At 56.7% G+C, this 12016-nt stretch overlaps 1 protein-coding gene across 1 annotated transcript in view; it reads right to left on the bottom strand.

Moving 5' to 3' along the window:
• Nucleotides 1–280: 280 nt before the first annotated feature.
• Nucleotides 281–12016, bottom strand: part of LRRC38 (leucine rich repeat containing 38) — a 31021-nt gene continuing 19285 nt past the window's right edge. Inside the window, exon 2 of the mRNA XM_077899577.1 lies at nt 281–1694. Within this exon, the coding sequence (XP_077755703.1) occupies nt 1441–1694 (254 nt within the window). The 3' untranslated portion in view covers nt 281–1440. The remainder of the gene's footprint in view (nt 1695–12016) is intronic.

The following is a 12016-nucleotide window of genomic DNA, read 5'->3' as shown; positions in this document are numbered from 1 at the left end:
GAGCCCTGGCTAACACACCGGACTATCCATTCTTGAGTAGCTTTCACCCGTGACTCTTTCGCAGGATCTCACTCCCCTCTTTCGCGGGGCTTCTCTCTACCTGCCATTACAGTTCTACCTACTTGTTTGTTTTGTGTTCCCCGCTAAGAACAGAGGCCAAGCGAGCAGGGGCCCTGTCTTCTTACTCAACCCACACCCACACCCACGCTGTCCGGACCAGGGCCTGGCCCCTCGCAAGTGCTCAGTTGGGATTTGCGGAGGCAGAGATGGAAGGAAGCAATGGAAGGACACGTGAGGAATATATTGTAAGAAACAAAGGATCCATCCACCCAACTATCCACCCACCCCGAAACACCCAGGGGCTTCTCTCGGGCCCCGTCTATGTCTCAGTCCCCAGCAGGGTCTGATGCTGCTGACACCGTCACCGTCACCTTGACACGGCTGCATATTCTCTCTGCCCCAAAGCGCCATCCTGCACATCCAGGAAAACACCGCCTGTCACAACCTGTGCTGCAAACAAATGTCACACATGCCCTAAGGCTGCGGATGGAGGTTTCTCAGGGGCCGAGTCTCAGGTTTAGGGTTTTTTTCCCTTTTTTTCTTTTAACATTTTGTTGATCCAGTGCAACCTGATTTTTGGAATCCTGGCCTCGGGGACAGTTTACTGCAGATTCTGGGGATGACAAGTCCGGGCCGGTGTCAGCACAGAGACGGGTCAGGCGTTAGTTGGTCAAGTAGAGATGCGAGCTGGGGGACCAGGGGGGCTGGGGAAGGAAGAAAACTGGTTGCATCGCAGGGGGAGGAGTGACGGGGCACAGAGGCCATCGTGACTACACATCGACCCCCGTCCTTCCTCTGCTGAGCTGCTGAGGCTGAGGGTGTGAGTTCCGCCGGCAAAAGCCTTCCTCACCTGCTCACCAAAGCACAGCGACAGACACCCTTTGGCCGGGCCTTGGCTCTTCCCTCGGTGCACGGCAGCCACACGCACCTCCCCGCTGGAGCCCGTTACGGCAGGACAGGTCCTGCTCCGGGGACAGGGCCCCGGACTGGAGTCCCCGTCTGAGCTGCTGCATCCTGGGGTGGCGGGGGGCGGGGGGGAGGAGGAAGAGGAGGCCGCTGCTTGGTCTCCCAGTCCAGGCCAGAGGACGATGCACAAACCAGTTCGGCGGTGGGACCTACAAGGGTCCGCACCCCATGGCTTCAGCGTGACGGGGACGCCTGGCTGGGCCGTCCCCTCCCTGCTTCTCGCACCTCCAGCGGGGAGACAGGTCCCCCCAGAATCCCTCCTGGGTTCCTCTACCCTGTAGGTTCTAGACTCTGTGGGCGCCCAGGTGCGCAGCCAGGGTCAGGTGCTGCTCTGGACGGGGCAGGTCGGCTCCTTCCCGCCTCTCCGCACCCCTCTCTTCGGGAGGCTCGGGCAAGCTGGGGAGGGGGAGCAGCTCAGTCGTCCTCGTCCTCGTCCTCGTCCTCGGTGTCCTTGTTGGGGGCACACCTCTGGAAGCACTGCACCACGGTGGCCAGGAAGAAGCTGGAGATGATGGCGGCGATGGACACGGCCACGCCCGAGAAGATGATGATGAACAGGTCCGTGAGCGACAGGCTGAACCTGCACTCGCTGAAGCTGGCCTCGGACAGCTCGTGCAGGAATATCCTCCTGTTCCCCAGGGGCAGGGAGCACTGGATTTGCTCACGGCCTGTGGAAAAGGCAGGTGGTGAGAGAGGTCGGAGAATGGCCCGGAGGTGGGCAGGCGAGTGCTTGCCAAGTGGGGAGCAGGGGGGTCCCCCAGAGCGAGCGGGAGGCTGGGCCGGGGGTGGTGATAATGGCCTGGAAGCTTTTTAAAAAGCCCCTGAGTAATCCCCCCTGGGAAAATCAGAATGCCTCGGTCCCCCTCGCCCTGCTCTAAGGTGTGGGACTCCGGGTCTCCAGCCTCTCAGGGGGTGACGCCAGAGGAGACTCGGGGCCAGGGCCTCTGCAGACCTGGGTACCAGGCCTCGGGGCAGAGGAGGGGCCGATGCAGGGGGCCGGGGCAGTGCCAGGGGCGCGGTGGGCTCCAGACTGCGGGCTGCTTCCCGAGCTGGATGCCTTCCTCCTTGTCGTGGTCCTCAGGGCGAAGGGAACAGAGGGTTAGCACAGCGCTGGAGCAACTCCGCTACTCTAGGAAGGCTTTCCCTCGACGGGAGCGGGCAAAATAGGCTGTATCTGAAGGTGGCCTCCAAACAGCAGGCACCGAAGCTTCTACGAAGCTTCCATGTGTTTCAGAATCACCTGGAGAGTTTTCAAGGGCAGGTTCCCCCGGGAGTTGGAGAGCTTCTGGGACACCCACTCTGACAATGCCCAGAGGAACCCTGGCAATCTCTATTTCTTTATTTTATTTAAAAAATAATTATTTATTCATGAGAGACACAGAGAGAGGCAGAGACACAGGCAGAGGGAGAAGCAGGCTCCCTGCAGGGAGCCCGATGTGGGACTCGATCCAGGGACCCCAGGTTCACACCCTGAGCCGAAGCGAGACGCTCAACCACTGAGCCCCCCAGGCGTGTCCCTAACCCCTGTTTTATATATGGAGATTTCCTCTAAGACTTCAGTTGGAGAGTGTTTGGCTGATTTAAAAAGGAAGTTTTACCCCCTCTAGTCCAGAAAAATCTGACATGAGTACGTGTGAGAAACTGCTTTAAGGCAACAGTGACAATAAATGCTAACTTGGACCGGCCAGGGGCCAGACGCTGCTCTAAGCACTTCACATACAGCAATGCCTTTCATCCTCCTCCTGTCATCAAGTGAGGTAGGGGGACAGCTAGGAGAACTGCAGGTGGGTCACACCTTCCAGAGACCTGGTGAGCCTGAAGGAAAACTTGCCTGAGGCATGAAGATCTGAGCACCATGAGGATGGCTTTCCAGACACTCGTTTATTCATTCAACACACATTTACTGAGCACTTTATCCTGTGCCAAGGGATTGGTGATTAAAAAAAAAAAAAGGTCCCTATTCCCAGAGAGTCTAAATTCTGGAAGATAGACAAACATTCATGCCCTCAGCCTGTGTTTATTAAGTATCTACTATACGCTAGGCCCTGGGGGTACAGCAGTAAAACAACAAAATTCTTGCCTTAATGCAGCTTAGGGGTAGACAATTAAGGAGTAGATCAGGAAATGCACACACGTAGGGGCCCCTGGGTGGCTCGGTCGGTTGAGTGTCTGTTGATTTCAGCTCGGGTCGTGATCTTAGGGTCATGAGGTTGAGCCCCACGTTGGCTCCCTGCTCCCTGCTCAGTGGGGAATCTGTTTCTCTCCCTCGCTCTCTACCACTACTGGCGACAGCATGCTCACTCGCTCTCTCATTCTCTCAAATAAATAAATCTTTTTTTTTATTTTTTAAAAAGATTTTATTAAAAAAAAATAAAAAGATTTTATTTATTTATTCATGAGAGACACAGAGAGAGGCAGAGACACAGGCAGAAGGAGAAGCAGGCTCCATGCAGGGAGCCCGACGTGGGACTCGATCCCAGGACTCCAGGATCATGCCCTGGACCAAAGGCAGGTGCTAAACTGCTGAGCCACCCAGGGATCCCCATAAATAAATCTTTTTGCATGTGCATGCGTGTGTGAAAAAAGAAATAAATGTGAAGATGACACACTAGGGTAAAATGGTGTCTGGGGAAGAGGACCGTCCTCAGATGGGGTGTTCAGGAGCTACTGTTTCAGCAAAGACCTAAAGAACCAGATGGAACCAGTCATGGAATAAGACCATAGGCAGAAGAGATAGGTAGCTGGCGAGGAGCTCAGTGTTCGGGGAGCACCGTGTAGCCAGGGGCACCAGCGTGGGCACAGGGGCGTTCAGTATGAGCTGAGGAGGGAGACGTGGATGTGGGTGGAGATGAAGCCCCCGACTCGCCAGGGTCTGCAAACGAACATCACGAACAGAGGCCCCGCCTCCACCACCAGCCCGGTTATGGGCTGAATTATGTGCCCACCCCCACATTCACAGGTTGTTGACCTAACCCCCAATGTGACTGTTAATTAGAGATAATACTAGGGGGATAATTAAGGTTAAATGAGGTCAGAAAGGTGGGGCTGTAATCTCAAAGGAGTGGTGTCCTCATAAGAAGAGGGAGAAATAACCCAGAGATCTCTCTCTCTCTCCCTCCCTCTGCGTGTGCACAGAGGTAATAAGGCCATGGGACGACTCTGGGAGCAGGTGGCCGTCCACAAGCCAGGAAGAGAGACCTCACCAGAAACCGATCCTGCTGGCACCTCAATCTGGGACGTCGGCCTCCAGAACTGTGAGAAAACCGATGTCTTTTATCTAGAACCCCCCTCCCCCCGTCCACCCCCCACCGCCTGTGATGTTCTGTTACAGCAGCCCTAGGAAACTGATACAAACCCTCGCTGGACGTGAACGAAACATAGACCGGTGTGAGGGGTCAGCCAGCAAAGACTGTTTGTTACCAAGGATAATCCCCACGCGCTGCCTGATACACAGTCAAGTTACGGTCACGAACTGTTTACAATAAAGCAGTCGAAACTACACTCACATTTTTGCACTTACCATGTGCAGACAAACGTGCTGACTCTTAATTCTCTCCGCAACTTTATGGGGCGGGTGGTGTTATTATGCCCACCTTATGGATGAGAACGCGAAGCCTTGAGAGTTCACAATGCTCGTTCAGTGACTCAGTTTCCCCAGAAGCGAGGACACCATTTTGACATTAAGCTCAACTGCCTGCAGTCTCTGCGTACCGCTGGCTTCCTTTCGGCTTTCAGGAAAATCAGCTGTTGCTCTCTTTTTCTGCGCTTCCAGGTTTCAAGAAGCTGGCCCTCAACCCACCTCCAGAATTATCTGAAAGTCCGAATGACTTCTTCGCACCTCCCTAACGAGCTGGCTCCTGTCCTGCAAAGAGCAGCCCCCCCGCTCATCGCTCAGCAACCCCGCAACCACCCTTCGGGTCTTTGTTCGTGTATCTCTCCTTCTCCAGCTCGGAAGCAGAGGCCTCCTCCCTCCTTCGGTCCTGGCCCGTCTTTTACGTGGCCTACAGCCAACCCGCTGATGCTCCCGTCCCCATGGGAACCGCTGCCTGGCAACCAGACTCATGCCCCTCGGCTCCCCGATTCCGCGCCCACCTTACGCACCCAAGGAGTGAGCTGGACGAGACAGCTCGGCATGTTTCTCCAGCTTAGGTTTGAACTGGTTTTTGACTTTTTCTTGAAGAAGCCAAACTTTCGTTTACTACTTAGAAGCATTTTAAATGCATTTGAACCGAGGAGGAGACGGTTGTCTCCTATATCCCTTGAAGGCGTTTATCGGGGTTCCCTTGGAGTCACCGTTTTCTTCAATGGAAAGTGGACCGATCAAGTGACCTGCCTCCTCTAACCCCCCCCCCAGCCCCGATGGTGTGGACATAAGCAGGTGGACGCCTACGAAGCACGGGATGTCTCTAATTCCAAGATAACATTTGCGATCTTCAAACCCGTACCAGGTCACTATGGCCTTTAGAAGAACTTTCCAGCAGTTCTTGCCTTCGAGAAACAGCACTGACTGGAAAACAACCACGACGGAACAACAGAGGCCACGGAGCCTGCCACTTAAACCCAACGTGTGCTTGCCAAGACTCCTTGAGTCGATGCCAGCTTCCACGGGCGTCTCTGCGCCTCGGGGTTACGCTTGGCATTTTTACAAAGCGACGCTTTTCGGAACCGTCCTCTCACATTTCTCTGTGGCTGGAAGACACAGGTTTGTTTGCAAAACGTCCCGCACACGCCCCGGGGGGTGGGAGACTCTGGAGCTGTGCCTGATGCAGCTCGCAGGTAGGATACGCTGTCGCTGTCCTGACTGTCCTAACGGTCCTCGCGGCTCACAAAGGCGGGGCCGGGAGCGAGGTCCACGGAGCCACAGCCGCGCACACGAGGCCCGCGGGGGCCACCGGGCGTCCGCTGGCTGCACGACTCAGGAGTCGGGCACTTTGGGGCCCCCTCCTCCCCTGCGGGGTCTTACTCTAGCCCAGACTCCTCCCCCTCGGCCTGTAGGTGTCTCGGGTGGGAAGTGTCGCGGTAGGCGAGCCTGCGTGGTGTGGGGGTTTGTCGGCTGCTCGATGCCAGAGCCGTGCCCCCCAGCATGGCCATCGCAAATGCGCCCCAGCAGTGCCACAGGGCCCCTCGGAGGGGGCCTCGGGTCCTCCTGGTCGAGAACCTTGGTGGGGGGTGAGCCCGGCTAAGTGAGCTCCCTCCGACAGCAGGGCTACGTCGGCACCCTGAGCTGCGTTACCGAGTGGGCTGCTTTGCTCCGGGCGCTAGGCGAGGGCGCTAGGCGAGGTTTCACGCTGCAGGCCGTGAAGGGTGCAAGGAGGGAGAAGACAGAGGACACAGGATGCAAGGAAGAAGAGGAAGACCCAGTCCTGGCCTCAGGACCCAAGTCCAACAGGACGGGCAGCTGGGCAGGGCCAGGGGAGAGGTGGGGCAGGGGAGGGCACATGCGGGGACGGGGGCCCTGGGATGTCCCTACTGGATCTGGAATGTTCTCTCTCCCTTCCGGACCCCCATGCCTTCCGCTGTCTGAGTGTAGAACAGCAAACCAAAGCCAATGCCGATGAAGCACTTGGGGTGCGCTGGGCACTGCTCTCAGGGCTTCACGCATCTTAGCTTATTTGATCCTCACGCCAACCCAGCGAGGGGCCCCATGACTATCCCCCTTTTACAGATGGTCAATCCGAGGCACAGAGCATCAGATGACTTGCCCAAGGCCCCGCAGCCAGGGAACAACGGAGCTGGGACTGACCCCAGGCCACATGCTGATGGCCACCCTGTCCCACACACTCCCCCGGGGCTGCCCAGACCCGCCCAGCCCCTCAGAACAAGCTCCTTTCAGGCAGACTGGCTTTTAAAGAGATGCCCTAGAACACTCCAGCAACCCTCCTGCCCCCAGACCCTGACCTAGGAGGGACCAGAGAGGCCGCCGTTGTCAGGAGCAGGGCTCCAAATGTGGACGCGGAGGGACACCCCCCGGTGAGCCTTGGAGCAGCGCCCCAGCTGGCCTGCTGACGGCGGCGTGAGCACGAAATAAGGCACATCTGGAAAGGTCTCGCCATGGCGCCTGGCCACCATTCGTGCTTGGAAAAACAGCGTTCGTTTTATCCAGTCTCTCAAGGTTTCAAATTGTGCCCACACCTGACTCGAGACACCTGAGGAGGGTGGGTCCACCTGAGTCCGGGCTCTCGAGAGACTGGTAAGGCCGGCGACCCCGAGAGCTGATGGTGGAGTTCCCGTCTGAATACTGGCAGGCTCAGCACCCAGGAGGAGCCAGCGTTTCAGCCCAAGTCAGAAGGCGAGAAGGAAGTGATGTCCCAGCTCCAGGTCGTCAGGCAGGAGGCATCCTCCTCCCCACCTCAACCTACTCACAGGAGGATCCGTTTTGTTTTGTTCTAATCAACTGATTGGGTGAGGCCCACCAGCCCGGGGGAGGGCACTCTGCTTCACCCAGTCTGCTGATTGGAAGTTCATGTCACCCAAAGGCGCCCTCGTAGGCACCCCTGGAATAACGTCTGCCGGAACATCCAGAAGCCACCACCACAGCGCTCTTCGTGTTTTTCTGCGGTAGCAAGAGGGGTGTTTTTTTCATTATATTGATGGGAGGCGAAAAATCAAATGAAACTGTCTCCTTTCCTCCACCTGCCTGGAGCACCTGACGGGAGGCGGGAGGAGCTCGGAGCGAAAGCAAGGATTTAGCGGCGTGGAAAATGGCCCATCTGCGCAGCGAGAGTCATTCTCTGACCACGGAGGGAGTGTGGCTTCTCCTCCATCTACCCTCCAATCTCCTCCTCTGCTCCTTCTCCTTCTTCCTCTCTATATTTTTCCAATTTTATTTATTTGAGAGAGAGAGAGTGTGTTGAGGGAGGGGCAGAGGGAGACGGAGAGAGAGAGTCCTTAAGCAGATTCCCCACCGAGCGAGGAGCCCGATGCGGGGGCTGGATCTCTGGACCCTGCGATCACGACCTGAGCTGAAACCCAGAGTAAGCTCCTCAACCAACTGAGGTTCCACTGTGGCTGCTCCACTTCACGTCCCTGCCAGCGGCACACGAGGGCTCCCATTTCTCCACGTCCTTACCCAGACTTATTATGTCACATTAAATAATAATAATAATAATGATGATGATGATGATGCTCATCCTAATGGGTGTAAAGTAGTATCTCATTTTTTGTGGATGTGATTTTGATTTGCATTCCTCTACTACTAGTGAGGTTGAGCATCTTTTCAAGTGCTCATTAACCTACTCCCTCTTTTTAAACGAAGGACATGGGCCCCTAAAAAGCCGGGCATGTGATACATCATCAAGGATTAGCAGCCACGTTGCAGAGAGCTAGTCCCCAGTGAATCAACACGGGGAGAAGAGCAGGGCTGGGACAGGGCCCAGGGGAGACACACTGGGCAGATTTCTGAGAAGAAAGAATATGCATGTCTCCCACTTCAGTATAATTCACCTACAACGTCCTGAGGCCTGATGCACGCCCTAGACTGGGAAGAGGGTGCGTGGTCGTGTGGGTACCGGGTGCTGACACCTGCAGTGCTCTGATGCAGTGCACGCCCCTTAGCACATGTCATTTATCACTTCCTTCCTCTGGGAGGTGAGCAGCGCTATGCTCAACTCGTAGCTGAGGAAATGGGCCTCCGATATCTTTGGCAAGTTGTACACGATTAACTGGTGGAGCCAGAATTCAAGCTACACTCATCTTGGTCTGTTTTACTCCAAAGCCCCTGTTTCTTCCATCTGCCTATGTTGTCCCCGGCCCCAGGACGTTTATAATCCAACAGAGGCGGGATCCCTGGGTGGCGCAGCGGTTTGGCGCCTGCCTTTGGCCCAGGGCGCGATCCTGGAGACCCGGGATCGAATCCCACATCGGGCTCCTGGTACATGGAGCCTGCTTCTCCCTCTGCCTGTGTCTCTGACTCGCTCTCTCTCTCTGTGACTATCATGAATAAATAAAAATAAAATCTTTAAAAAAAAAATCCAACAGAGGAACCGCCCCTAAAATACACGAAGCTACTGGAAAGGAAGATAATACATGGTTGGGGATCTGCAGGGCTTCATAGATTTAGAGAATGAAGAGGCAGGGTGCCTAGAAGGTCTAGTATGTTCTCATGGATATTTATGGAATAAGTGAATACGTTTGAGCGTGAAGATTATTGGGTGGAATGAGAAAGGCCTCGCAGGCAAGAGGCACAGGTGAAATCTGAAAGCGTGGGTGGGTGTTGGATGTGCCTCCAAGACGGGATGGGGCCCCCTAGACACGGCATCTTCCCAGAGGACGGTCCCTGCTGGGTTTCCGGTGGGCTGAGTGTGGAGTCACCAGGCAGTCAGGGCCAGGAATGGAGAATTTGGATTAAGACATTTAAAAAAATTTGCTTTTTGTCAATGTGATGGTGGTAGTCTTTCAAGAGTCTGAAAAAAGCCCGTGGAAGTCAGGCAATAAGGCAGCACCGTCACGCAGACGCACCCGTCACGCTGCCCTAATGAGACAGGACACATGCCGCGAGCCTCTTCACTCGTCATCCCTGCCTGGTCCCTGTGCGAGCCTCTGGGTGTGCAGCCCCCGGGGCAGCGGCTTCAGCCAGTCTGTGTCCCAGACGCAGCCTGGGGGTGGTGGGCATGGCCAGAGGTTGAGGAGAAGACTGTCTGCCCACGACGAAGACCTCTTGAGAGCCTACAGTCTAGAGCTGTGGTCCTCAGGCTTTGGGATTTTACAAAACTGGTAAAAAAAAAAAAAAAAAAAGAAGAAGAAAGAAGAAGGAAGAGGAGAAGGAGAAGGAAAGAGAAGGAGGATGAAGAGGAAGAGGAAGGAGGAGGGGGAGAAGGAGAGGAAGAGGAGGAAGAAGAATGAGGAGGAGGAGGAGAACGAAGAGGAAGAGGAAGGAGGAGAAGGAGAGGAAGAAGAGGAGGAGGGGGGAGGAGGAGGAGGAGGAAGAGGAAGAAGAAGAAGAAGAAGAAGAAGAGGAGGAGGAGAAGGAGGAGGAGGAAGAGGAAGAAGGAGAAGAAGGAAAAGAAGGAGGAGGAGAAGGAAAAAGAGAAGGAGGAGGATGAAGAGGAAGAGGAAGGAGGAGGAGGAAGAAGAAAGAGGAGGAGGAAGAGGAAGAAGGAGAAGGAAAAGAAGAAGAAAGAGGAGGAGGAGGAAGAAGAAGAAGAAGGAGAAGAAGAGGGAGGAGGAGAAGGAGGAGGAGAGAGGAGGAGGAAGAGGAAGACGGAGAAGGAGAAGAAGAAAAAGAAGAAGAGGGAGAGGGAGAAGGAGGAGGAGGAGGAAGAGGAAGGAGGAGGAGAGGAAGAGGAAGAGGAGGAGGAAGAGGAAGGAGGAGAAGGAGGAAAAGAAAAAGAGGAAGGACGAGGAGGAGGAGGAAGAGGAAGATGGAGAAGTAGAAGAGGGAGAGGGAGGAGGAGGAGGAAAAGGAGGAAGAGGAGGAAAAGAAGGGGGAGGAGGAAGAGGAGGAAGAGGAGAGGAAGTAGAGGATGAGGAGGAGGAGAGGGAAAAGGGGGAAGAGGAGGAGGGAAACAGCCTGCCATAGGGCCACAGCTTATAATGTCGCCCCATAAGGACACGGGAAGCATACATCGTCACCGTCGACCTTTTATAAGAGGAACTTCCGTGCGCCGCTGAAGTTAGGGTAGGACAAGAGGAAAGTGATGCACATGCGGGGCCTTAGGAACGACTCGGCGCTCCCTATTCTCCTTGTGCAAAGGGCCTGTGGTCACCTGGAAAAACGACCCCCAATCCAGGCCACCATGGGGAAGCACCAGCTGTCTCCGTCCTTCCCGTCCCCCTGCAGCGAGCGCCCGGGGACTTTCTCTGAGAGCAGATGCCCCAGCCTACAGCCCCACAGCCATGTCCCCCCACCACCCCGTGCAGGTCACATCACCCTGGAACCGCCAGGCCCGCGGGCCTCCCCCTCCTCTCGGCGGCTCCTGTGCTGTAACCGCAGGCTTGAGTAGTTCCAAGAGGCCGGATGCCTCACGAGCCCTAAAAGGTTCGCCCTCTGAAGGAGGTGGGCCGTCTCCTGTTCAGAAGTCAGGAAACACCTCCCACGGGAAGCCTGCCCTGATTGCCACCTCCCCTGCGCCACGCCCGTCTCCCCAGAGCCCCTGTGCATCCTCCACAGGGTGAGGGGCTGTGCCTACCTTGTCTACACCGCCGGCCCCCAGCTGGGAGCCTGGCACGTGGAGGTGTGCGGGTGGGGAGGCTGCCGGCCGGGCCGAGGGGGCTGCGGTAGGTCAGGAGGCCACTCCCCTGTGCGTGCGGGGGACGGCACCCCCGGCAGGTTCTCGGGGCAGGAACGCTGGCAGCTACCGATGCTGTTGGCTTCACGGCCCCGTCGGCCAAGCGCACCCCAGACGTGCACCCCTCCGGTCGCTGCAGCCGCGGGTCCAGCAGACCCCGCCCCCCCCCCCGAATCCAGAACCGAGGGGAGAGGAGACCTGAAATCCCCAGGAGGAGACCGGAAATTCGGGTCCCAACGGCCGGACACTCGCCCCGGCTCCTGCTCTGCGGGCGGCCCCAGGCCCTCCGCCCCACGGCCAGGCTGTTACCGCCCTCCGGCTCACCCCCCACCCCCCAGCCTCCTCCTCTCTCTCATCTCACCACCCACCCCCCTTCCCGCCTCCCTCCCAGCCTCCCACTCCACCTTGCTCCCATTCCTCCCACACCCCAAGCACAGGCCGGCGCAGGGCCCTTGCACCTGCTCCCACCACCTGCCTCACGCCTTCACTTGCTTTCTCAGCGCCCCCTCCAGAGATGCTGTCCCCGCCTCCCCGATCGTTCCCCATCCCCGCACCTGCCCTGTTACCTACGCAGGCAGTTGAATGAACATAGGGATGGATGCAGGATAGGACGGGAGCGGCCGTGCAGCCACAGAGCTTCCTAACCCGCCTGCTCTGACACACGGACCATCCCTCCCGACGGCGCCTGGTGCTGGACAAGCGCAGGCCCCTCCCGGGCAGGACAAACGTCCCTTTCCCCAAATTCATCCGCAGAGAACTCTCTA

The sequence above is a fragment of the Canis aureus genome, chromosome 5 (genome assembly GCF_053574225.1).
Source record: "Canis aureus isolate CA01 chromosome 5, VMU_Caureus_v.1.0, whole genome shotgun sequence".
In the NCBI taxonomy this organism is placed as follows: domain Eukaryota; kingdom Metazoa; phylum Chordata; class Mammalia; order Carnivora; family Canidae; genus Canis; species Canis aureus.
Note: the sequence above shows the minus strand (reverse complement) of the source record. Positions and strands in the feature narration are given on the sequence as shown.